Source organism: Dunckerocampus dactyliophorus, chromosome 16 (assembly GCF_027744805.1).
Source record: "Dunckerocampus dactyliophorus isolate RoL2022-P2 chromosome 16, RoL_Ddac_1.1, whole genome shotgun sequence".
Taxonomy (NCBI): Eukaryota; Metazoa; Chordata; class Actinopteri; order Syngnathiformes; family Syngnathidae; genus Dunckerocampus; species Dunckerocampus dactyliophorus.
Genome location: NC_072834.1, coordinates 21170641 through 21197569, shown reverse-complemented (window position 1 = coordinate 21197569; position 26929 = coordinate 21170641). Strand labels below are relative to the sequence as shown.

The 26929-nt window shown below is 44.0% G+C and overlaps 1 protein-coding gene across 3 annotated transcripts in view; it reads right to left on the bottom strand.

Moving 5' to 3' along the window:
- jade2 (jade family PHD finger 2) overlaps positions 1-26929 on the bottom strand; it is a 102988-nt gene that overhangs the window by 35937 nt on the left and 40122 nt on the right. For all 3 annotated transcript variants that reach the window (XM_054755092.1, XM_054755090.1, XM_054755091.1), the window contains one exon: positions 21491-21648. In XM_054755092.1, coding sequence (XP_054611067.1) covers positions 21491-21648 — 158 coding nt within the window. The remainder of the gene's footprint in view (positions 1-21490; positions 21649-26929) is intronic.

The following is a 26929-nucleotide window of genomic DNA, read 5'->3' as shown; positions in this document are numbered from 1 at the left end:
AAAGACATAAAATAGCACCCCTATAGTCACCTTTACACTCCTATTATTCTTCGTTTACATTGCAATTCTTATGCTGCAGGGACAGCTGCTAGCTAGCAAGCTAGCGATTTACGCAGTCAGCCTCTAATTAGTTTCTTCTAAACGTTAAGGGATAGTTGGGGTTTTTGACATGAAGCTGTATGACATCCCCATCAGCATTGTAGTCCAATAACAGCGACTTAACCCCCTGCAAGTCCAGTTCTGGTCAGATTTCCGTGTTGAAGAACCATATTCCTGCGCACTGTCGCCTGCACGTTCGTGTGTGCGTGACGAAGACGCTCGCATCTACTTCCGCGATGGAGCGCCGCGGCCATCTTGTTTACCTATGTGTCCCACAGCGGAAGAAGATGCGAGTGTCTTCGTCACATTCGCATGAACGCACCGCCGACAGTTTGCCGGGATACGGCGGGAGACGCTGAGCGTTTTGGGTTTTTTTGAGAAGGCATTTTTGTGATGCAAATGTTTTAATCTTTTGAACGCGTATCGTTTTGAGAAGCCAAACTCTTTACTTAATTTTCCCCAGAAACTAAGTGGAACTACGTTCTTCATCACGGAAATCTGACCAGAACTGGACTTAGGAGACCAAGCGTTAAGTCGCTGTTATTGGACTACAATGCTGAGGGGGATGTCATACAACTTCATGTCAAAAAATCTGAACTACGCCTTTTAGAAACCCCCAAAAAATACCACTTCCACACGTGATGGGAGGATAACTTTTTTTTTCATGTACCACTTCCACACGGGATGGGAGGAGAACTTTTTTCACGCTATGATGTGGGACATGCCATGGCTGACTTCATGACTCCATGCAGTGTTAAGGTGATGTCATGTAAGCTAATGTCTCAATGTTTTGTGTCATTACTGCCGCCTCGTGACCACAATGTATTTCTATGTTTTTACTAATAGTCCATAGTCATCGCCATCATTTATTCATTCATTCATTTCCGAAAACCCATGATCATCAAACGGCGATATTGTCAAAGATCCTCTATATGAAAACACGGCCACCACCCTGGGGGAACGGTGTCTGACAGGAAGCGGATCTTGCTCGTCACCCGCCTGACGAGGAATGAAAGGTCAGACCTGAAAGTGGGCGTGGTGTTTGCGTCTCGGAGACAATCACCGCCTCGCGCTCCAGACATCACAGTCATCCAATAAACGTGTCAGAGCGAGCGCTCTCCGCAGCCCCCCCGCTGGAGACGTCAACAAGAGCAGGAAATGAGGTCGGGAACTCTGCCTGACCCGCTGGGAGCCGACCGGGTCACGTGACACGGCCGTACAGAACACAACAAAGCACGCACTGACGCACAACGTTTTTGTTTGTCATCGACGCCCCGCCACCTCCGCCCGCTATTTAGCAGACCTCCTCCTCCTCCTCCCCCTCATCATCATCTAAGCACAGCAGTGAAAGCAGCAAAGGAACAATGAAACGGTTATTTACAGTAAACAAACACAGTTACCATAGCAACCACAATATTGACCTTTCATCAGAAGCCTGTGTGATTCTTTTCCTACCTTCATCCATTCACCCAACGAGGCTTTTCATGACATGGCAAAGGAAAAGCTCCTTCCTCATGGACAGCATACCGCCTCGAAGCAAATATCATAAAACAACCACTCAGGAGTTGACGAGCCAACTAAATGACTCCAGCCCTGCTTTCAGTCCAACAACACTCGCATGGAGGCTGGTGATGCTATACCACCAATGACCACCAGAGGCGGCATTCACACGCTCTCACCTAGTGTTTCTTTCTTTTGTCACGAAGCGACTTGCATTTAATTATGCTGATCACTGTTAGCATTTTCATCAGGTTTGTCCGTTGAGGGCCACACAGTGAAAAACCGATTGGATGCAACTTTGCATCCAAGAATTAGAGATAATGCATTTTTGCCGAGTACGAGCATGGAACGAGTACAGCTCGTCATTATCCGAAGGAAAATCGTCATTAGGTGACTGCTTATGTATTCACGCTTCACACGCTGTGATTGGTCAGTGACACAGAGACCATTTGGTGCACTTGACAAGGCAGAGCTTTGCTGGTAGTCCTGGACGCGGTGCTTTAGAGGAAAGGACGGTGAACAAGGCTGACGGGTTATTTCCCAGGTTATTTCATGATGGGCTCATGAAATAATGAAGTCTTACAGGTCACTCCCACACATCCCCCGTGCACATATAGATGAATAATAAACAATAAATACAGCCACTTCTGGCCAATCCATGTCAACTTCACACTTAAAATGATGTACAGATTTAAGCCCCACCCATTTCAGCTTATGCCCCGCCCACTCTGAGTACAGATACAGGCCATTTAGACGGGTGAACAGGTACACATATATCATTAATATCAACTTCACTCTTTGCTCTTTTTTTGCTACTTAAAAAAAAAAAGTTCCAAGTATTTCTTCTGAGATAATCTTCATGACAGGGTGGTTTTTCCACGGCAAGCATGTAACTGTTGTATGACGAGCTGCTGAATTCTAGTTCGAGAAAATCCATTGGTGATGACAATAAACAGGATTGACTGCGTCTATTATGCAGTTTTGAGGAGACAAAATCCACACACACACACACACACGCACACACACACACACACACACACACACACACACACACGCGCACAGACAGAGGATGAGGCGAGCAAATGTGCTGTTATGTAAGTTTGAAAGCATCTTATTTCATCAGTGGGTGTTTCATTGTTGGTGTGTTATTGAAGCTGCTGGCGTGTTTAAGAATAATAACTTTCTATTCAAGGTGCCTTCCTTGTTGGCTGACTACACACACACACACACACACACGCACGCACGCACGCACGCACACGCACGTATTCAATACAAGCCAACAAAAACAAATGTGCTGAGTCATCTTTCCAGACATTTCCAACTGTCCCCTTCAAGAATAATGTTGTATTTTTTCACCAATTTGGTCGTAATGCTATCAAAAAAATAAAATAAAGTCACATTCCAAGAAAAAGGCTTTGCTACACATCTTAAAGCCAAGCCGTGCCAACTATCCGTCCGTCAGAAACGGATGCGAGAGCTGGAACGGCTTTGATCACGTAGCTGTTCGTCAGCCTGCACGCTAACCTAGCGCGACGTTCAAATGAAGCGCTAGCACTGGAGTGGTGGCCGGTCTGCGGCGTGGCGGGGGGCGGGGTGGGCGGGGGCATCTGCTTGGGCGCCGGGCGGGGGGCCGCTCCTCTCATGGGCCCTGTCGTGCGGTGCTTGCTTCTCTGTCCCTCCCTGGCGCCTCTGGCTTGCGTGCTTCGTGTGTGTGGCCGTGCTCCGCTCTATGTGGGGTCCGGTGCTCTTGTGGTCGTCGTAGTGTTGCTCCCTTGCCGGCCGTGGTGGTATGCGGGAGGCGCGTGGGCGCGGTTCCCGCTGTCCTGGTGGCGGTTGGATCTGCCTTGGGGCGTGTGGCTGGTCCGTGGTGTTTGGCGGTTTGGGGGTGGCGCTGTGGACGCTACCTCCGGTGGGGCTCCGGTGTTGGGGGGCGCTGGGGGTATCGCCTCTGGGGGGTTGGGTGGGCCGGACTGGGCATCCTGGCGGGCCGGGTAGGGCCTGTGGTGTGTCCTGCGGCCTGTGGCTCGCCCGAGCCTGGGCTGTGGTGGGTAGCCGGTCGGTCATGTGTCCTTGGTCCCCCCCCAGCTCGGTTTGGGCGGCGTTGGGGTATGGGGCCCCCGTCCTTCCTATGCCACTGCACCACCTCACATACATATAGGACTTTGGGGGGTGGCCTACTGTCGGGCGTGGTTGGGGAGGGGAGCTGCCTTGCGGGGCTCCTTTGCTCCTGCCGTGCCACTGACCTGTTGCCCCCCAATTTTAATCGCAGAGTAGACACTTAGGATTTGGGGGGGCTGGTCAGGTGAGGGGCCCTCTGAGCGGCAGCTGTCCCCCGATTTTAATTGCATCATTAGCTATCATCCACATACACCCCATATACATGCACACAGATACACCCCTCAGGGACACCGAGACCAGCTTTTCATAGCTGTCCTCTTTTATTTTATTTTATTTATTTATTATTTTTTTAATTGAAAAAATAAGACGCTAGTCTTGCTAACGTTTGTGGCGCCTCTAAAGTTGCGTCTTTTCATGACGTCGTGAAGGAGAAAGGTCCTTCCCCATGGACACGATGGCACCGCCGACTTGTCCTCTTCTTCCGTCATTCTGAGTTTAGTGTTGAAAAACGACCTTTCCTTGTGATGTCACCACCACAGGACTTGTTGCTCGTACTCTTACGAACCAAGAGGGCTTTTTTTCCTCGTAATAATGCAAATTCATCTTGTGAAACCTTTTTCCTCATAAAATTCTTGCTCAATTCAGAGTTTTTCCCCTTTTCTACATAATAGCTGGTAAACACGCGGGAGAAAATTCAATCATGTTCACTAAAAGGCAATAAAATAAAGTCAAACACACCTGTGTGTGTGTGTGTGTGTGTGTGTGTGTGTGTGTGTGTGTGTGTGTGTGTGTGTGTGTGTGTGTGTGTGTGTGTGTGTGTGTGTGTTGGAATACCTGGCTGCCACGGTGTGGGCGAGAAAAGCAAATATTCCATCTTTCTTCCCCGTAATCCTTCTCTTTTTTCCCAAATTTTCACCCATTCATTCATTCATTCCACACACACACATACAGTATTCTGGGGGTCTCCAAGCTCCCACAGCGCTTCCACAACAAGCCCCGCCCCCTCCATGCCGCCCTGAGAAATGTGCAAAGAATGTTTGACAAAAGGTGAGAAAGGGAAGCAGGTGGGGCTGGGAATTGTTTGGGAAAACAAGGCCAGTGGGAATGTTTTCATTCATATCTTCCACTCGGTTAGTTGGGAACGCGCCGCAGGGGGAGGAGCCAACATGTTTTGTTGCCAACATGCAAACCTTCAGGCCCCGTTCACACAGAAACACTGGAAAAAGTTGGTGTCCACACTGTGCCGGATTGGTAAACACTTGCATCCAGACGGGAACGGACCAACGGGGATCCGGACTAACTTTTTGGACTCTGAGCACGGTGGCCCCTAACTATTAATTTTATGAGCGCAAGCGGAAAATTTAGGGGCGACTTGCAAAGTAAATATTCACATTTGTTGTCATTGTCACTGCATTACTGCTAAATTAACTCCAATGGGCACACCTTCTTCTTCTTTGGTGTTTGTCTCCTTTCTTCCTCTTGAGGAGTTGGTTAGTTGGCAAACTAGCTCATTTTTGTGCTTTGCTGTCAACTACTGCGCTGAAGTGTGGAGCACAAGGTTGTCAGCAACAAAAATATTCAATAATATTCAAATAAAATGGGTAAATTACCTGGTAGGGTTGCCAACTTCTGTAAAAATCAATAAGGGACCCCTTGTTGGCAGGGCCAACCAAGCCGCCTGTGTGGGGGTGTTTTGCCTTTAATTGTGTGAAAAATGTTGTACTATCTGACACAAACTTGATGCCTGTTTTAGAGTAATCCTAACACAGTGCATAGGAAATTCATTGTTCAATAATATATATTGTATTTGTTAAAAATAGCCCAACTAACAGAACAAAATTAAAAAAGCCCCCAGAGAGCGCAGACCTCCGCCAAGTGCCAAAGTTCCCCCCCATATTGTGATTTACACCATAACAATAAGTCCTACATTTATTTTATTTATATATTTAGATGGCTAATGTTAACATGCTAGCAGTGCTAACATGCTAATGTTAGCATGCTAACACCTACCATAATAGTGGTGTTTATAGAAGTGTCTAGCCATTAAAATGGCTAAACATTATACTGTTAATGTTAAAATGTTAGCATGCTAACACGTAGCATAATACTGCGTGTTTATGTGTGTCCGCTATGAAAATGGCTAAAAATCCTACTATGCTAATGTTAGCAAGCTAGCAATGCTAACGTGCTAACGTTAACATGCTAACACCTACCATAATAGTGGTGTTTATAGAAGTGTCTAGCCATGAAAATGGCTAAAAATGCTACTATGCTAATGTTAACATGCTAGCAATGCTTACATGCTAACGTCAGCACTATCATGCTAGGTGTTAACATACTAAGTGTTTATAGATATACGTCTACCCATGAAAATAGCTAAAAATGCTAGTATGCTAATGTTTGCATGCTAGCAATGCTAACGTTAGCATTCTAACACCTAGCATGATAGCAGAATATACAGGGAAGGCTAAATGTCCCGAATTATTTAAGAATTTTGACTGAATTGGTTGAAAAATGTGGAAGTAGTGAGAACTCTTTTCAGATCAAATGCATTTTGCATTCCGAAAAATGGGAATGTCAAGAAAAGTGAGAATTCTTGGTTTGTGGAAAACAGCATGAATGTCCTTAATTCGTCGAATGCTTTGCTGTGGGAACGGTCTGAATCGGTTGAGAAATGTGGAAATAGCTAGAACTCTTTAGATCAAAGGCATTTTGCGTTCAGGAAGACAAAAATGTGCACATTTTTGTGCTCTGACTAATAGCATGAATGTCCTGAATGTGTTGAACAGTTTGATGTTGGAATGACTTGCATCGGTTCAGAAATGTGTCAGTCGTAGCAGGTAATAATTACTTGGAAGGAAAAGGGTGAATTTCGGATCAGCCCCAACATGTCATCGGTTCTTCCATGTCCCATTTCCAACAATTCCTGAAAATTTCATCCAAATCCTTCCAGAACTGTTCAAGTTATTTTGAACACAAACAGACTTTGCGGAGGTCATAACAACATGTTTCATGTTTATGATCACGTCGGTGTATCCAACTTCCAGCACGATTAAAACCGCCTTGACAAAAAGAAAATTGAGGTGATCTATTTGTGTTTTCATGTGACAGCCACAAGCCACTTATACCTTCCCTGTGGGACAAAAAGGCGCTCCAAACGAACCTCACTGCTTGTTTTAAAGACAAAATGTCAGTGTGATGTTGATCAGAGGCTATGCGCTAGCTAGCTGCTGCCAGAGAGACAGAAGAAAGTGAGAGCCAGGCAAAATGTGTAAACAAAGATGGCAGAAAAAGTAAATCATCAAACTTCCAGCTCCCACGCCTGTAGCTGACTGACAGTTAGCTGCACCTGAAGACCTGTAGCAAAGCCTGCTTCGGAAGGAAATGGAGGACGTGCTCATCTCGTCCTGTCCAGCCGACTGATTGTTGGTAATAAATGAACAGATTCAGCAAAAAGTCCAATGCTAGCAAAGTTAGCAGCTGGGAACCTCACTCCATCCACGTCTGTTGGCTTTATCTGCAGGTTGGCTTTATCTCAAATCTCAGAGGAAGGAAGGCAGGAAGCCACCACATTTCATTCAAACACCAGCCAGGAAGCTTGTTGACGCTAAACTGTTGCTCTCTGCCTGACAAAGCCTGAATGCAGCAGACAGCTTGATAGCTTTCCTAGCAGGCTTTCAGGCCTGTTGCTACCACGGCCGACTCTCAGCTTGGGAGACGCGACTCCCCACAGGAAGAACGTGTCACACCTCAAAGATGACAAACTGTCAGCTAATAACCTTTGTGAGCTTTTGATTTGATGCCGCACACTTTTTGGAAGCTGCTGTAGTAGATGTGTTTGCCATCAGGAGCCCAGGGGAGATGTTTCACCACATGCTTGCATACTTTTAGAAAGGTTCTGATGATGTTGACGCTTGATGTGGAGGCAAAAGTGGGACAGGAAACATGATTTCAGCTGCAGGAAGTCCTTTTGTCAGGCTGCCATGTGATGCCTTTTCACCACTTTCACATTGACAGACAGCAGCATAAAGGACATGTGGTGCATGCTAAGCTAACAAATAGCAGCATAAAAGACATGCGGTGCATGCTAAGCTAGCAAACAACATCATAAAGGACATGTGGTGCATGCTAAGCTAACAAACAGCAGCATAAAGGACATGTGGTGCATGCTAAGCTAACAAATAGCAGCATAAAGGACATGAAGCGCATGCTAAGCTAACAAATAACAGCGAAAAAAGGACATGCGGCACATGCTAAGCTAACAAACAGAAGCATAAAGGACAAGTGGTGCATGCTAAGCTAACAAATAGCAGCGAAAAAAGGACGTGCGGTGCATGCTAAGCTAACAAACAGAAGCATAAAGGACAAGCGGTGTATGCTAAGCTAACAAACAGCAGCATAAAGGACAAGTGGTGCATGCTAAGCTAACTAACAGCAGCATAAAGCACATGCGGTGCATGCTAAGCTAACAAACAGCAGCATAAAGGGCATGCGGCGCATGCTAAGCTAACAAACAACATCATAAAGGACATGTGGTGCATGCTAAGTTAACTAACAGCAGCATAAAGGACATGTGGTGCATGCTAAGCTAACAAACAGCAGCATAAAGGACATGGGGCGCATGCTAAGCTAACAAACAGCAGCGAAAAAAGGACATGCGGCACATGCTGAGCTAACAAACAGCAGCATAAAGGACATGCGGCTCATGCTAAGCTAACAAACAGCAGCATAAAGGACAAGCGGTGCATGCTAAGCTAACAAATAGCAGCGAAAAAAGGACATGCGGTGCATGCTAAGCTAACCAGCAGCATTATAAAGGACATGCGGTGCTTGTTAAGCTAACAAACAGCAGCATAAAGGACATGCGGTGCATGCTAAGCTAACAAATAGCAGCGAAAAAAGGACATGCGGCGCATGCTAAGCTAACAAACAGTAGCATAAAGGACATGTGGTGCATGCTAAGCTAACAAATAACAGCGAAAAAAGGACATGCGGCGCATGCTAAGCTAACAAACAGAAGCATAAAGGACAAGTGGTGCATGCTAAGCTAACAAATAGCAGCGAAAAAAGGACGTGCGGTGCATGCTAAGCTAACAAACAGAAGCATAAAGGACAAGTGGTGCATGCTAAGCTAACAAATAGCAGCATAAAGGACAAGCGGTGCATGCTAAGCTAACTAACAGCAGCATAAAGGACATGCGGTGCATGCTAAGCTAAGAAACAGCAGCATAAAAGGACAAGCGGTGCATGCTAAGCTAACAAATAACAGCGAAAAAAGGACATGCGGCGCATGCTAAGCTAACAAACAGAAGCATAAAGGACAAGTGGTGCATGCTAAGCTAACAAATAGCAGCGAAAAAAGGACGTGCGGTGCATGCTAAGCTAACAAACAGCAGCATAAAGGACAAGCGGTGCATGCTAAGCTAACAAACAGCAGCATAAAGGACAAGCGGTGCATGCTAAGCTAACAAACAGCAGCATAAAGGACAAGCGGTGCATGCTAAGCTAACAAACAGCAGCAATGTTTCATGGTTATGAACACACTTGCATAAATAAATAAATGAAAAGCTGAATTTTGGTCCATAAACAGGCGACTCGTTACAGAAGAATACGCGCAAGAATCCAGCGTGTGCCTGCTCAGTCACACTACTTCACATTCTACACGTCATGATGTCTCCCGAGCGGCAGTGAGCCAAAGAAAAGGAAAGTCATCACCATGGAAGTGAAAATGAACATCATAAAAAGCCCCCAGAGAGGAGACACGCCCACCAACATTGGCCGCTCGGCTGAGGCGAGCATCATTGCTGATGAAGATGACTGAATGCTGTCTAAAGACGGAGCCAATCCAAAGTTTCCAGGGCAGCCAATCCAATCCAAGCATGAGACTTTTGTCCTCATGTGCCGAGTGCTCGCCATAAACCAAGCAGGCGTGGAGGTCAAGGCCTGGCGGTTTTGCTTTTACTTTGAAGGGGAAAGAAGAATGGCGCGCATGTGCGAGTGCCGAACAGAAGGACATGTGAGGTCCATGTGCAGGCGGGACCATAAAGAAAGACTGAGGACGTGAAAGCGAGTCATACTGTTTGCTACCACTGGAATTTCATTTCAGCAAAAGTGCACTGATTTATCAACTCAGACAAGCCCCGCCTCTCACGCTACCGACCCCAAAAGCATCATCGTCTTGCCAAATGTCGGACAAGGACACTTGATGAGGTTCCAAACTGCTGACTCATCTCCAGGGACGTTGTTTGGGTGCCTCCCTTCCAAAGGTGAACGGGTTTACTCGCAGTCTGACTCATTTTTTGGAAGGAGCGGCGTCTCTCCACGCCGGCACCGCCGCCCGCCAGACCCGACTGCTCTTGTCATTCCGTCAGCGAGGTCAGCCAGCAGCTGGCGGCCTCTCAAAAAGACACGTTAGGACTCTTGCTTGCTTCCACGCCAGCCAATAAGAGGAGGGCTTGCCAGGACTGGTATCTATTTAACCGCTTTCTTGTGGACATTGAAGGCTTGGTGGAGGGATGACGGGTGGTGGATGGTTGGGTGCAGGCATGGGCCGGTTAGCGGTTCCAAGCTATACTCCGCTATGAAAAAGTCCAAAAGTAAAATTGTGCGTCATAGCGTTTCTACGATAGGAGAAGAAGTGGAAATACTTTGCTTGGCGTCGTGAGCTCCACTATCGAAACGTGTGTTTTCTACACTATTACGGTATTTCGTGGCGAACTGGATAATGTGCCCATTTTTAATGCTTTTTAATGCGTCGCCTTGACTTGGGCTGCATTGTCTGTTGCATCACAATTTCCATGTATTCTATATGTGATAGCAAACGCTAGCTAGACTAGCTAGCTACTCGTACTGTATTCTATATGTGTAATGTTTGATAGCAAACGCTAGCTAGACTAGCTAGCTACTAGCTAGATACTTTATTCATCTCCAAGAGAACTTCACATTTCCAGCAGCTCTGCAAAAATGTCAAACACTTAAAAATAAGACAAATAGCCAGATAGGAGAGACTGGGAAAAACAAGAAACTAGAATAGGAATAAACATGACAATAAATGATGAATAAATGAATACGCTAGTGAATGTAGCACAGAAAACTTCCCATTTGCAGTGCGCTAATAAGTAACAAGGTAATTAGTCCAGCCTTGTGTGTGTTTTTGTCGCTCCCCCTCTGTTGTGTTGAGGAAACACAGAGCTGCTTGGAAGGCTGCCACTCGAGGCGGCACTGGCTTATGAAAACGAGGATTTATGTACGTATATATGTGTATTTATGTACGTTGTACACGTATACCAGGCGTGCACGCGCTTTTTCAGCCTGCAAGCTACTTTAAAATGACCAAGTCCCAAAGAGCTACCGCTTACTACAAACATAAAATATATATTTATATATTTACTATATTAGGGGTGCATGAACTTTTTCGGTGTGTGTGCACTTTGCCAGCGCCAATGTAATTATCCATTCCTGTTTCTTCTGCTTATCCGTGTCCGGGTCGCGGGGGCAGCAGTCTCAGTAGGGAAGTCCAGACTTCCCGGTCTCCGGCCACCTCTTCCAGCTCCACCGGGAGGACCCCAAGGCCAGCTGTGACACATAATCCCTCCAGCGTGTCCTAGGTCTGCCCCGGGGACTTCCGGGGACATGCCCGGAACACCTCACCCAGAAGGCATCTGGACGAATGCCTGAGCCACCTCAACTGGCTCCTCTACAAGTGAAGGGGCAGCGGTTCTACTCTGAGCCCCTCCTGGATGACCAAGCTCCTCACACTATGTCTTGGGGTGAGTTCAGCCACGCTACAAAGGAAACTCATTCCAGCCGCTTGTATCTGCAATCTGGTTCTTTTGGTCATGACAAATAAATTGAGAGCTTTGCCTTCCAGCTCAGCTCTCCCTTCACCACGACGGTCCGGTACAGTGAACGCATTACTGCAGATGTTGCGCCGATCCGCCTGTCAACCTCACGCTCCGACCTTCCGTCACTCATGAACAAGACCACGAGATACTTGAACTCCTCCACCTGGGGCAAGACCCCACTCCCAACCCGGAGAGTGCAATCCACCCTTTTCCGACTGAGAACTGAGTCTCCGACTGAGTCTCATCCCAGAAGCTCCACACTCAGCTGCGGACCGCCCCAGTAAACGCTGAAGGTCACAGACTGATGAGGCCATCAGGACAATCGTCTGCAAATAGCAGAGACGATATCCCCAAAATGCACTCGCTCGATGTCTTGGCTACGTCTATAAATTCTGTCCATGAAAGTTATGAACAGAATGGGTGACAAAGGGCAGCCTTGGCGGAGTCCAACGTTCACCGGAAACAGGCTCGACTTAAAGCTGGCAATGCCAACCAGGCTTCTGCTCCGGTTGTACAAGGACCGAATGGCATGTGGTAGCACGCCACCAATCCCGTACTCCTGGAGCACCCCCCACGGGATACGGCAAGGGACACGGTCCAATGCCTTTTCCAAGTTTACAAAGCACATGTAGACCGGTGTGGCAAACCCCCATGTACACTCCAGTACCCTTGCAAGGGTGTAGCGCTGGTCTAGTGTCCCACGACCGGGACAAAAACCACATTGCGCCTCCAGTAGCTGAGGTTCAACTAACGGTCGTATCCTTCCCTCCAGCACCCCGGAACAGACTTTCCCAGGGAGGCTGAGGAGTGTGATCCTGCTATAATTGGAACGCACCCTCCGGCCACTCTTCTTGAAAAGCAGGACCACCACCCCGGTCTGCCAATCCAGAGGTACTGTACCCGACTTCCACGCAATGTTGAAGAGACGTGTCAGCCAAGACAGACCGTCAACATCCAGAGCCTTGAGGAGCTCAGGGCGAGGTATGTGGTATGTGGGCTTCAAAGAATTCCTTCCACCGTCCGACTATATCCTTGGTCGGGGTCAGCAGGCTTCCGTCCCCACTGAACAATGTGGACCAAGCACTGCTTCGCTTTCTGAGGCCGTCGGACGGTTTGCCAGAACCTCTTCGAGGTCAACTGAAACTCACTGAACTCCGCACACCTGAGTTTTTGCCTCGACCACCTTGCGGCCGCAGCTCCGATCGGCTGCCTCAGCAATGGAGGCACGGAATACCGCCCGTTCAGACTCGATGTCCTCGTCCTCCCCTGGGATGCAGGAGAAGCTCTGCCGCAGGTGAGAGTTGAAGACTCGACCAACGGGAGACTGCCAGATGTCCCCAGCACACCCTCACTCCCTGTTTGGGCCTCCCAGGTATCCTCCGGCATCCTCCCCCGGCATCTGATCCATGTCATCACCAGATGGCGGATGCAGGTCTGATGATACGACTACAAAGTCCATCATAGACCTGCGGCCCAGGGTGTCCGGGTGTCCTGGTGCCAAGTGCACTTGTGGACATCCTTATGTTGAATTGAAATGTAATTATTTGTAAGAGAGGAAGAGATCATGTCCACTTGTAACTCGCATGCACCCCTCATATATAAGTACTCATATAAACTGTCATATTTATAAATATAGTAAACATATATATATTTTCTATATTTAGAGTAGGAGGTAGATCTTTGGGACTTGGTTATTTGAAAAATAGCTCGCAGGCTGAAAAAGTGCGAGCACCCCTGGTATACCCAGATAGATATAAATACAGTATAGATACACACAGATAGATATAAATACAGAATAGATATACACAGCGATAGATGAACACAGAGATAGAGTCGATGGCGATGGTATGAACGTTAAGTTTAAAAAAAAAGCGTCTTTGCCTCCAAACAAGTGGTGTTGGCAATGAAAAGTGCTTTTTGTCCCCAACATGTTATTAAATTTGCTTTGCTTCCAAACGAAGGCTCCAGACTCTCCTTGGCTCTGCAAGTCATACTTGGGAGGAAACGAGCGCTCTTATTCACTCGCCCCTCCTGCCAAAAGCAAACCGATGAAAAGCGGTGGCGAGAAGTAGACCCGCTGACCCCGCACTACAACCACCACCACGTCACTGCAATCCTCTGCTCGGCTTCTGGATCAGACACCAGCCAGCCGCCAGCAGCAAGCCAGATGCTCTGTAGATCCTCTGGAGGACAACATTAACGGCTGGACTGGATTCAAGCTAAAGCCAAAAAAAACAAGTTCATCCCTACATTCCATTTAGACGACAGCCCGTTAGTCAGCTTCTTTCCCAGCTTGTTCTTGTAAGAATACTCTTGCTTTCTTGCTGTCACATGACACATTTGTTCTTGCAAAATGCACAATTATTTTGGGCAAATTGCAAATATTTTCCCCAATTGACACAAGCTATTAAGACAACTTTTTACCACAAATTGCACCTCTTTTTCTCACAAAACTGCAATTTTATTCTTACTAACATGACAATCAATTATACAAAACTACTTTTAATTGATTTTTTTTCCCCCTGAATTATTTTCTTATTCAATTTGGACATTTCTCAAAATATTATTCTCGCAAACATGACATTTTTCATTTCATATATTACATTACGATAAAATGACACACTACAAATTCACTCTCACAACATGAAAGGGTCCCTGATATCGATCCCTAATTGATCAACTTGGATGAAATATGTTACATATTGTTAGTAATGATGTTCCTCGTTGTTTGATTTGGTGAAACCAAACGGTAACTTCACAAAAATGACATTTATAGTTGATGGCGCCAGCCATGACGAACTAGCTCTCGCAGCTCAGCCTCATTTCCGGAAGTGACGTCATCGGGGTGACACCTCTCAGCTAAAGCAGAGTAAACAAACGCTTCTCGAGGTAGATCATCCACTTGCTTCAGTATATTTTTCCATCAAAATAGGAGTCATGCCAAAACCTTGCGTTGCTGCTGGATGTTCATAGCATCCGAGTGATACTGTAGGTTTGTTTTCTTTTCCAAAAGAGGAAGGTTTAAGAAAACAATGGACGACGCAAGTGCAGAGAACGAGAGACAAATGGACGCCCGCCTCTGCCCGAGTTCTGTTCTTTGCAGTGATCATTTCACTGATGACTGCTGTGAAGGAACACCTTTACAAGAAGCATTTGGCTTGAAAGTACGGTGTAAACGCATTTTGAAAAGGGATGCTATTAAAGTTTCATTTAAAAACTGCATTTTGTGTTCAGCTGTGGTGTTATTGACTTATATTTAAATTTGTTTGATGATCTGACAAACAGAAAAACATGCATTTAAAAAAAAGAAATCAGGAAGGGGGCAAACACTTTTTCACACCACTGTCTATTAAATCAAACAGGCTATAAAAAGACATTCAGAAGCCGATTTAAAACAATAATTGAAGGATTAATTTGCACATATCATTCTGTGTTTTGAAGCCAACCAATCTTCATCTTCATGTCTTAAGGTTTAAGTCCATGTTCTGCAAGTTCTCTATTTCATTTCCCCTCAAAAACGATTGACACATTGCTGAAATCTTCGCTATAATCACTGTAAACATCCTCTGTCTCGTACAATGCCATGTTTGTTTACCTGAGCAATATCACCCCGATGACGTCCATCCATCCATCTTCTATGCCGCTTATCCTCACTAGAGGCACGGGTATGCTGGAGCTTATCTGTGGCGGAATCTCATCACAAACACTACTAAACCTGTCGAAACGGCGGCAAAAAACCTTGGAAATGTTTCTGTCCCGGAGCGTGAATGGAAGCTAGCGGGGTTAGCTTAGTTTAGCAGAGCGTGCTAGTGCTAACTGTGCGTGTGTGTGCGCGCGACTCCGGCTGGATGAGTATATTTTCACCGTGTTGGGTTTACCGCTTTAATGTAAGGACTATTTTATAGTATAAGGATCATTTTAAAATGCCCACGGAGAACGCGCAGGTACTGCGTGAAAAAAGACAAGAGGCACGTTTATCCCTATCAAATTATCAACCGTCAATTGCCATAGTCAACACACACAACACACTTCCGGCCTTCAAAATAAGTCCAATTGTCCAATTGTGTCAACAAAATAAGGGGGTCATAAAAATATCTTACATTGATAACGCGACTGGAATGACATCTGTGACTACACCTTCCTTCATCACAAGCATTACAGTTTGTTGAAGATTTTGTAGCAAATCAACATCCATTTCTCAATTACTGGACAACATGGGCCAATGACGTACTGCATTTCATTCATGGACATTTTAATACAAATAAATACACAATTCCTCTTCTTCAAGAAGTAGACGTGCAAGTGTGGCCATGTTGGAAGTCAAGCAAGCAATGGCAAACTTCTTCCACTCTAGTTTAGTACCGTGGTCGACGCGTGTTTTCGATACACTGCCTCCTGCAGTTTGGGAGCAGACGGGGTGCGGAGTATAAAGTCACACACGATCTCTTGAGCGGAAAGTAGTGAATAACCCAGGCTTTAGAGTCTCCAGTTAGCCTAGCATGCATATTCTTGGAATGTGGGCGGAAACCCCGATGACGTCACGTCCAGAAATGGGGCTGAGCTGCGAGAGCTTGTTAGTCATGGCTGGCGCCATCAACTAAAAATGTCTTTTTTGCAAATTTACCGTTGTCTTTGAAAAATGGAACAATGTAGAACATAACTGCAAACAATATGTAACATATTTAAGCAAAGTCGTGTCAGGGAGCCTTTAAAATGCATACTTTGTAAAATTGTGACAATTCTCATAAACGTCCAGGTTTTTTATTCTTGCAAACATGAAAAACATATTCTCAAGTTGTTAAAATTATTCTTTTGGGGGGGAAAAATCATACATATTCTGGTCAAATGACAACTATTGTGGCAAAAGGAGAAGATTTAATGATTAAAACCCACTTTTATTCTCTGGCTTTTAACTCAGTGTGTATCTTTTATTCTTTTTTACTTTTAAATAATTGTATTTATTTTAGTTTTTTTAAATTTACTTATTTATTTTTTACAGACTTCTTGTATTTATTGCTTTTACTTCTTGTTTTAAATATTTTACCGTTGTGAGAGTAAGTCTTTTCGTTTTTACTGTAGTAATGTGTACTTGTACTTGTCATTTATGGCTGAAGTTGATGCTCCCTTCTGACTCCCGAGCCACAGTGCGAGCGCGGCGCGGCGAGGAAGCGATGCTTTTATGCTATGAAGAAAAAGCACTCGGGTTTCCCCCCAAAAACAAACAAGCAAACGCTTTGCTAATGCATCTGGCTCGGCCTGTGCAGTCATTCCCACGCTTTCACTTTGATTCACGCCTCACTCGCATCTTTAAGATGGCCTTCAGACGACTGTTGACGAGATTTCACTTCAGTTCTTCTTCTCTTTGACATTTAGCACTGGAGACGACACCTGCTCATGTGCCGTGTCATGAAACAACACTTCAACCGTCAAAAAGCAAACCAATCTTTGTCTTCAAATGACCACCACTCATTCAGCTAAAAGATGGTTTCGCTCCCAAAAGGAGGAATATGACCAGAAAACGTAAGTAGCTAACACCGCTCCGAGCCACAAGGTTCCTATGATGTGCTGTGATGTTTTAAGCAGCATTCAAATCATTTCTGTGCTGGCAAGTCTCATACCCGTGCGACTGACCACACGCGCCCGAAATCGGAACCTTCTGCAACCTTCCTCAAAAGCAAACACGGTTAAAACTTCTCTACGCTTCCAAAGTCGCTGAAGTGTGACAGCTGCTGTGTCAGCACAAATCGCCGGTTCCCTCAACAGAACCACAAAACAGCCCAGTCCACTTCATCCTTGTGTGTGTGCACACGTGTGTGTCTGTGTGTTGGAGGCTCCGACAAAGCACTAAATAAAATAACAGCATAACAGCTATCACATTTCCTACACGTCGTCACGTGCGGCTGGAAGGAATCGTGCGGCTGCGGTGAGCGCCCGCACACGTTACGCAACATGCGTGATGACTTGCAACAGTTGAGGGTGGGGGGGGTGACCAGACGGAGGCAGAAGGCGTGTGCCAAGAGGGGAGGAAAATTAGTCTGAACTCTTTTTAGGGCCAGGAAGCACATTCCATTTTTCAAAGCGACCACTGAACACGACCCACCGGCTGTCAATCAACGCTTTGACTGACCGCTTGGCGCTAACACTTAGGGAGGCTTTCTCCAAATTAGGAGTATGTTTGCACGAGTAAGACGCTTCCACACGTGTTCTTGCAATATGACAAACGTCTCATCATCTTGTGTCAAATGCCCACTTCTTCAGAAAGATACTTTTACAATATGATGACTTTCTTCCTGACTTTTGGAACTTTTTACCTTTTCTGAATGTTTTTTTAATAAATAAAACAATAAATAAAAAATATTTATATAAATAAAACAATTTATTTATTATTTATTATATAATATTTATGTATTTCTTTATTATTGTATAATATTTACATATATATTATATGCAACACATATATCTTATATTTATATATAATATTACATACAGATATTATGTGTGTATATGATATACACATATGTATATATATATACACACATACATATATATATATATATATATATATATATATATATATATATATATACATATACATATACATATACATATATATATATAGCAGGCATATATTCATCTTATATATATTATATCTTGTAGTATGTATATATTTATTTATTATGTCTAACTAATCAAGGCATAATGTGAAGATTGTTGTATTTTATTAATACATAAATAATAAAATATTTATTGAAAAATAAAAATAGATTTTAATTATAATTTAATTAATTAATAATGCAAATCTGTTTTAATTATTTAATTTTAATATGATTTTTTTATTACTATTTGGATTATTTTAATGAATATATATTGCTTAACTTTTTTGTGAACTTTTAAAGTCTTGTCAAAATATGGAATACATTCTTAATGAAATACAACAGTCTCACCTTCGCCATATTATGACTTGATAGTCATAAAATGATGACTTTATTTTGCCACTTTACAACATATTTTTTTTGTACTTATTCTCCGACTTGCTCTGATTTGAGTGTTTTTTCTTCTCCTCTCATACTAAAAGGAAATAAAATAAGGCAAGGAAGTGTGAGAAGGAGAGTGGAAGGCCGTCTTCATGTTGCATGTCAAAAAAAACCAAAGAAAAGATGTCAGCGTTTGCCATCCAGGCTTTTGCTGAGCGTGAAGAATGAAGACAAGAGTGGATGAGGAGTTTAGTCAGAGCCAGACGCGCCCGCAGATGCCTTTTTTTCCTCCAACAATTTTTACAGATGATGTCATTGTTGATGGGAGGAGGGGAGGAGAAAGTCTGCAGACTGAAAGACCACGAGAGCAACAAACAAAACAAACCATGCTTGGATGGAATTAAACGGAATTAAACGGAATGGAACTATAGGAATCATCTTCTAAAATGCAAGACTGTGTGAAGGTGCTAATCCCATCAGTGTTTTATTCCATCTAAATATGACAACTGGATGACAAATAGAAAGCTCATTTCAACCATGTTGAAGGAAAAGTGCACTTTTTTTAAATTGTGCCCGTCATTCACAATCCTTATATGCAACATGAACACACGTCTTTCTCGTTTCTGTGCGTTCTAAAGATATAAAAAGAGGTAAAAAGAGGCAGCTAAGAATGCATGTCATGGAACACACCTATTCCGCCCAGAAAGTCGGCCATTAAAGCACCTCCAAAAAGGTTTTAAGGTTTTCTATCCATGCTGTAGCACGTAGCAACAGGTACATTCATGATGATAGCATGTCATACTTACAGCATTTTGGGAACTTCCTTCCTGGGTGCATTGATTTCACATAGCAACATAGAAAGGAACGCTACACCTGCACCTAGCGTTAACTTTTACAAACTCAAAAATAAAACCACAGCGGCAGCTCCAGTATGTAGCGTTACTTTTCGCTAGTGGCCTGAGGCATTGTGAGAGAGTGTTTGGTGAAGCTGGTAGCTAGCCGGCTAGTAGCTAGCCGCTGTGGTGTGGCGAGGTGTCGCTGTGCCAGTAACGTAGTTCTTGGGCGTAACAATTAAAGCCTGACCGATATGGGATTTTTGGGGCCGGTGCCAATCCCTCCAGTGTGTCCTGGGTCTGCCCCGGGGCTTCCTCTTTGCTGGGCACGCCTGGGACACCTCACCAGGGAGGCGTCTGGAAGGCATGCGGACTAGATACCTTAGCCACCTCAACTGGCTCCTCTCCATGTCAAGGAGCAGCAGCGTTACTCCGAGCCCCTCCCAGATGGCCGAGCTCCGCCACCCTACGAATCGGTCACGACCCAAAGTGAGCTTAGGGTAGCCCAAATAAGTTTTCTGCATAGGGTGGCTGGACTCTCCTTTACAGATAAGGTGAGAAGCACTGTCAACCGGCAGAAACTTGGAGTAGAAGCGCTGCTCCTCCACATTGAGTGGAGCCACATGAGGTGGCTCGGGCATCTGGTCAGGATGCCCCCCAGATGCCTCCCTGGGGAGGTGTTCAGGGCACATCCCACTGGTAGGAGGCCTCGGGGAAGACTCGGGACACGTTGGAGAGACTATGTCTCTCAACTGGCTGGGGAGAGGGAAGTCTGGGCTTCCATGTTTAGGATGCTGCCCCCGCTGCCCCACCTTGGATAAGCGGTGGATGGATGGATGGATGGATGGATGGATGGATGGATGGATGGATGGATGGGTGGATGGATGGGTGGATGGGTGGATGGATGGATGGATGGATGGATGGATGGATGGGTGGATGGGTGGATGGGTGGATGGGTGGATGGATGGATGGATGGATGGATGGATGGATGGATGGATGGGTGGATGGGTGGATGGATGGATGGATGGATGGATGGATGGATGGATGGATGGATGGATGGATGGATGGATGGATGGATGGATGGATGGATGGATGGGTGGATGGATGGATGGATGGGTGGATGGATGGATGGATGGATGGATGGGTGGATGGATGGATGGATGGATAGGTGGCGTTTTTTTGACACCATTTCTCAAGTTAACATTGTAATTGGAATGTCCTGAGCTTTTAAATAAAATAAATTAAGCAAACAAAAAAAAAAACAATGAAATGAAAATAAAATGAAAATAAAAAATGAAATGAAAATAAAATGCACTCTCCGTCTCTTTTAGCAAAAATTGAAGTTCTGATTTTGAATGAGTGTCACTTTTGTTATTGTCTGAATATTGCCGAAAAGAAAGTGAAATAAAGTGGAAATACTGTGAAGTGGCCGCCGTGTGTCAATGCAGACGTCAGCTCATTTGCGTGCGCACGTCCTTGATTGACTTTCAGCAACATTGTGTGTGGAATACGCTGTTTACCTTTAATGAGGTGGGACATTTTGTGGGAGTTTGGTCAAAGTGCACGTTTGGTGCGTAATGAGGTGTCACGCTCGGGGAATCACGGCAGCTGAAACGTAAGCACCAGCGTTTTGTGTTATTTGCTTCATTGTCTTTGTCACAAATGTTTTCATGTCACATCAGGTGGTGTTTCACACACACAACAGGCACCAAGAAACTATTCCATCGTGTAGCACACGACACACACAACTAGCAAGCAGTGCACTTGCTCGCGCGTAGCGCCCCGCCTCTCCCCACTGGGACAAAGAGACTGAATGACTGACGGGAGGGCTCGCTCACTCTGTTCATTCCGCTATAGAACCAACACGCCCTGTCTCTGCAGTTTTTGTTTTTGCTTACAGACGCCCACAACGTACCACACGGGGCGCACTGCATGTTTATGACGCAATACGGCAAGCATAGGAGCTGTGAAATGTAACCTAACGACCCTTAGACAACCTTGAAGAAATGTCTTCTAAATAAAAGTAAGAGAGACCATCATTGGTGCAACATTAGAACATTAGAACACGATCCAAAGCAAAGTGCTGATCAGAACCAAGAGTTTGTGTGCAGCGTTTCCTTACCGGACCACGGGCTGCGGTATGGCGTCCAGGTTGGCGGGCACCTGCACACCCTTCTCCCACTCTTGCCTCCACGGGTCCGACAGCACGTAGAAGTCGTCCGGGCCGAGCTGGGCCGAGTCGGGCAGCTTCATGGCTGTGATAAAGTCGGTCCGAAACACCTTGAAAACACACACACACACAATCTTTTACTGTCTTTTCGCACAAGGAACAAACATCTATGCGAATGAGCATCTGACAAAATGCAACGCTGAAATTGCCAAGAAAGCACGTGATTTGAGGAAGCAGGGGGAGATCCAGGGCGCTTGGCGTGCCAACTGCAAACTTTACATTAAATGGAGGACCAGAGGCCAGGGTGCTGGCTGTGAAAGACATCAAGGACCTGGAAAAACACTACAGATCATATCAACAACAACATGGAAAAGGAACTCACAAACAAGATCCATGCAGTATACACAAACAACCATTCACACTCACATTCATACCTATGGACAATTTAGAGTCGCCAATTAACCTAACATGCATGTTTTCGGATGTGGGAGGAAACCGGAGTACCCGGAGAAAACCCACACACGCACGGGGAAAACATGCAAACTCCACACAGAAATGCCCGAGGGAGAATCGAACCCAAGTCTTCCCGATCTCCTGGCTGTGTTGGCCAACATGCTAACCAAATGACTGTTGTCAACACACGGAGGAACAATACAACAATAACCAACCAGGGAATAACCCACATAAACAGCAGAAGCGTGTACGCAAACTACAACAACATCAGACAATATTTGAGTCAATTCAATCTCAACGTAATTGCGATCTCGGAAACTCAGATTGAAGAGCACGGACCCGGAGGTCGAAGGTTATGAAACGAACTGCATCAGCAGCAACAATAAAATGCCATTTGCAATTGAGAACATTCTACAATGCGTAACCATTGAAATCTGTGAAGGAAAAAAAAAAGCAAAAATGTATCAAGAAGTCGTTTACATGGAACACCCAAGTCAAGCATTGAAATGTGAACGGACGGGATCGAAGCAACCTTCACGGACATCAGCCAAGAAGTCATCTTGGAGACTTCAATATTGATCTTCTGAATCCGCACGAGAACAAGCCAATAGATGACTTCATCGACACGATGTAGAGTTTGAGTCTGTATCCCAAATCAAGTATCAACTAGTGGTCTGTTAATAAACCACATTGCTTACAATTTTATATATAAAAATAAGGTAAACATTTTGAGAGTGTGTAAGAAATAATATTACAGTGTTCCCTCATTTATCACGGGGGTAGGTTCCCAAAACAGGCCGCAATAAGTGAAATCTGCGAAGCAGCCAACTTTGTTTTGTTTACAATGATTCTACTGTATATGTTTTAAGGATGTAAAAGCCCTCACCACACACTTTATACACTTTTCCCAGACAGGCATGAACATTTCCTCACATTTCTCTCTTGCTTAAGGACTCTCAAAAAAGTTCAAACCATTGTTTGAATTTTAATGATCAACCTACGAGGTTGAACAGAAGAAACTATTTATTGACTCGTGCGTATTTCACTCATCTGACCGTGCCTCTCTTGTTAAAACATATTGCTCCTGTCGTCGTGCTTTCCTCAACCTCCTCAAACCGAAGATCCATTTATTCCGTAACGGCGCCCTACAGCCGCAACTTCTACCTTCCTTCAGCATGTCCACAAGTCCCACTTGTTGTGCGATGGTTAGCATCCTCCTCTGCCTTTTGGGTGCAAACTTTGACAGTGCAGAATGATTTGTTGACATTGCGGGTATCGTCTGGGATGAAACTTGCAAACATACAACAGCTCTTCAGAGTCACGCTGCTTGCGATCGAACATTTATCTGAATCTGGCAAGCCGAGCGCATTCCGTACTGCACAGGAAGGCACGGAGGAGATTGATTGACAATGGTCTGCAGTCCCTTGGCAAATCAGGACGCAGAACACAATGCGTGGGTTCTCCCTGAGCCAATCGGGACGCAAACCACAATGCACGCTGTAAAGCACAAAAAAAAAACAACCAAAAAAACAAAAACGAAAGACAAGAACCTTGACTGCTATGTTACCACATTGTATATCATCTAATCATTTCCTTGTGTATTTTCAACTAGCAAAGAATACATTTCGAACACAGGAAGTGAACAAATGTATTGCCACTGCAATTACAAATGAATGTATTGTATTACAAAGTAATGTAGTGCAACTGATGTGGAACGGTGGGGGTCGGATGAAATAAGCTTTGCTTCTTCCTACTCCTTTTTGGACAAGTAGAACGATGAATTGTACTGTGTTGTATACCAATGTAACTTGTATGCATGTTCCAAATACAGTACAATACACCATTACCAGTTGCTGACGCGTTATTTACTTTGTTAGCCACCTCAAACGCAGCACAAATTTACCACATAATTTTCAAATATACTTTCCAAGTAATAAATATACTTTCCAAAGACTAAATAGAGCACATAGCACATGATATCACAACACAGTCCATCTAGCCGTGTAGAAACAACACATGGAATACTTTACACATCATTTGGTTGTCTATTCCTAGTTGCTCATATGCTTGTTGTTTCCCAGTCGGTGTCCTATCGCGTGTTTTGGAGTGGACCCGTTACCTCTCGGGAGTGACGTGAGGCGCTGTGTCACTACGCCAGAAAAATAGTTCTTCCTGTTAGTTGCTACAATAACAATGTCGCTGAAGCTTGGTTTATATACAGGTCACTTATGTCAACACAACTTTGTTGGTGTTTTTTGGAGAGCTTTTTAAGTTGAGGGCTTTATCGTCAAAATAGGTGCGTGCCGGCAGTGTTAGTGTCCACGTCCGACCGGAAGGAAGACCCAGGACACGTTGGAGAGACTATGCCTCTCAACTGGGAACGCCTCGGGATCTGCCGGGAGGAGCTGAACGAAGTAGCCGGGGAGAGGCCTTCCCTGCCTAGGCTGCTGCCCCCGGCGACCTGCCACTTGATAAGCGGAAGAAGACGAATGGATGGATGGATTTTATTTTGTGTACTATCAGGTGGAATGATTGTGATTTCATGTGATCAGAGATTTGTCCGTAAGATGCAACGCTGCAAAGAACAATAATAAAGATGCCATCTCTCAGAGCTCTACATTAATACGATGATTATTTTGTTAGGATGAAGCGGGAAAAGGGCGTGGCAGCGTCATGGCGACGTGTATGGCTGCTCCGTGCGTCACGGCAGATCTCGCCTCTCACACAGCGAGAGGAGGCTAATTTTAGCAGCACCATCGCAGCACTAGGACGCCTCGCTAACCTGTTTGCAAATGTCCACAGCACTCAGGCAGGAGTGTGTGTGTGTGTGTGTGTGTGTGTGTGTGTGTGTGGGTGTGATTAAGAGTGATAAAAAGAGAACACCAATAGAGAGTGCATCCGTGTTTATCCGTGCAAGCGCGACCATTTCAAAGCCAAGATGACATTTAAAGGTGTTGCTAAGCGCTGGAAGAACTTCACCTCTTAAGTCAGTGGGTCTCAACTGGTGGGTCAGGACCCAAAAGTGGGTGGCAGATCAGTTCTGGGTGGGCCGCCGACACCGAGATAAGAATGACATTAAAATATGGAATATACAACTCATGTCTGACTTGTTTTGAAGTAACATCGATCTTAGTAGAAGTTCATTGTGCAGTTATATACTCTGACTGTGTGGTCTTATTTGGGGCAGTTTTCATATTTCATTTTAATTTATTATTTGTATGCATGCATGCATGCAGTTATCATGTTCTTCCTCATTTCCATGACAAAATGCCTTCATAAATTCCTCTAAAATGCACTTTGGACATGTAATTATGTGTATTCATGTTGCAAATGATGACAAGCAATTTTAAAAAAACAAATACATTTGCTTGGTTTGACTTCAACAAAGGTATACAAAATATGCAAATAAGTACATTTTTGAAGGAATAAATAAATATAGCAATAAAAACGACTAAAAAGTGAAAAAATAATACAAATAAATACAATGAAAATATATATGTGTACAAAATAAAAATGAGTCAAAAATATATAGATATAAAATATCAATAAATCAATAAATATAAATGAATAAAAATACAAAAATAAATCAAGCAACCAAAATGACTTTGGTGTAAAAAAAAAAATAAATAAATCAAAATAAAAATTACTTAAAGTTAAAAATACTACAATTAAAGAAATAAATGGCTTAAATAAAAATGTAAAAAATGCAAATAAAAATGAGTTAAATACAAGGGTAAAAAAATACAAATAAATAAAAATAAAAAATGACTTCATGACTTAACTTAAAATGTGACGTAATGCAAATGTGTCCCATGTTGACACCATGTGCGAAACTGTCTTTAAAAGATAAAGTGCACTTTGTTGGAATTTTCATCATCCACAATCCTTACGTGAGACATGAACACACTTTCTCTTTTCTGTGTGTTCCAACGATATAAAAACAGATAAAAAGAGGCAGCAAACAACGGACAAAATGGGACGCGCCTATTCGGCTTGAAAAAACCTCAAAAAAGCGCCAACAACGCCGAATTTACATAATGTGACCTGCATATTAACCAAGCGACATTGTTATTATTATTATTATTATTATTATTATTATTATTAACATTGTTATGCCCAAGAACTACTTTACTGCCGTACCGACACTTCGCCACACCACACAGACTAGCTACTAGCCGGCTAGCTACTAGCTTCACCACACGCTCGCTCACAATGCCTCAGGCCGCTAGCAAAAGGTAACGCTACATATTGGAGCTGCCACCATTGCTGCTGTGTTTTTGTTTTTGAGTTAGGAAAAGTTAACGCTAGGTGTAGCGTTCCTTTCTATGTTGCTATGTGAAATCAATGCACCCAGGATGGAAGGTACCAAAATACTGTAAATATTACATGAAATATTACTGTAACATTACTGTAAATATTATCATCATGAATGTACCTGTTAGTATGTGCTCACAGCATGGATATTAAACCATAAAACCTTGTTGGAGCTTTTTGGAGGTGCTTCAGTAGGTAAACAGGTGTCCCATTACGTGCATTAATTAGCTGCCTCATTTTACCTGTTTTTATATCTTTAGAACGCACAGAAAAGGTTTGGTTTGGTTTGGCTTGGTTTAGTTTATTTGAACATGAAGGTTCCAATGGAATACATTTCATGAATCATTTTTTCACGGTTCCACATGTCCAAAAGAAGTAGGAAGAAGCACAGCTTATTTAATCCTACCCCCCCCCATCAATTCTACATCTAGTACAGTACATATTATTCACTTCCTGCATTCCATGTCATGTTTTCTGTGATAGTCAGGATAATACATAATAAATAACGGTAAGACACCCCTCCAAAAAAAAAAAAAAAAAATTATATATATATATATATACATATATATACGCATTAATATTAATAATAATAATAATAATAATAATAATAATAATAATAATAAT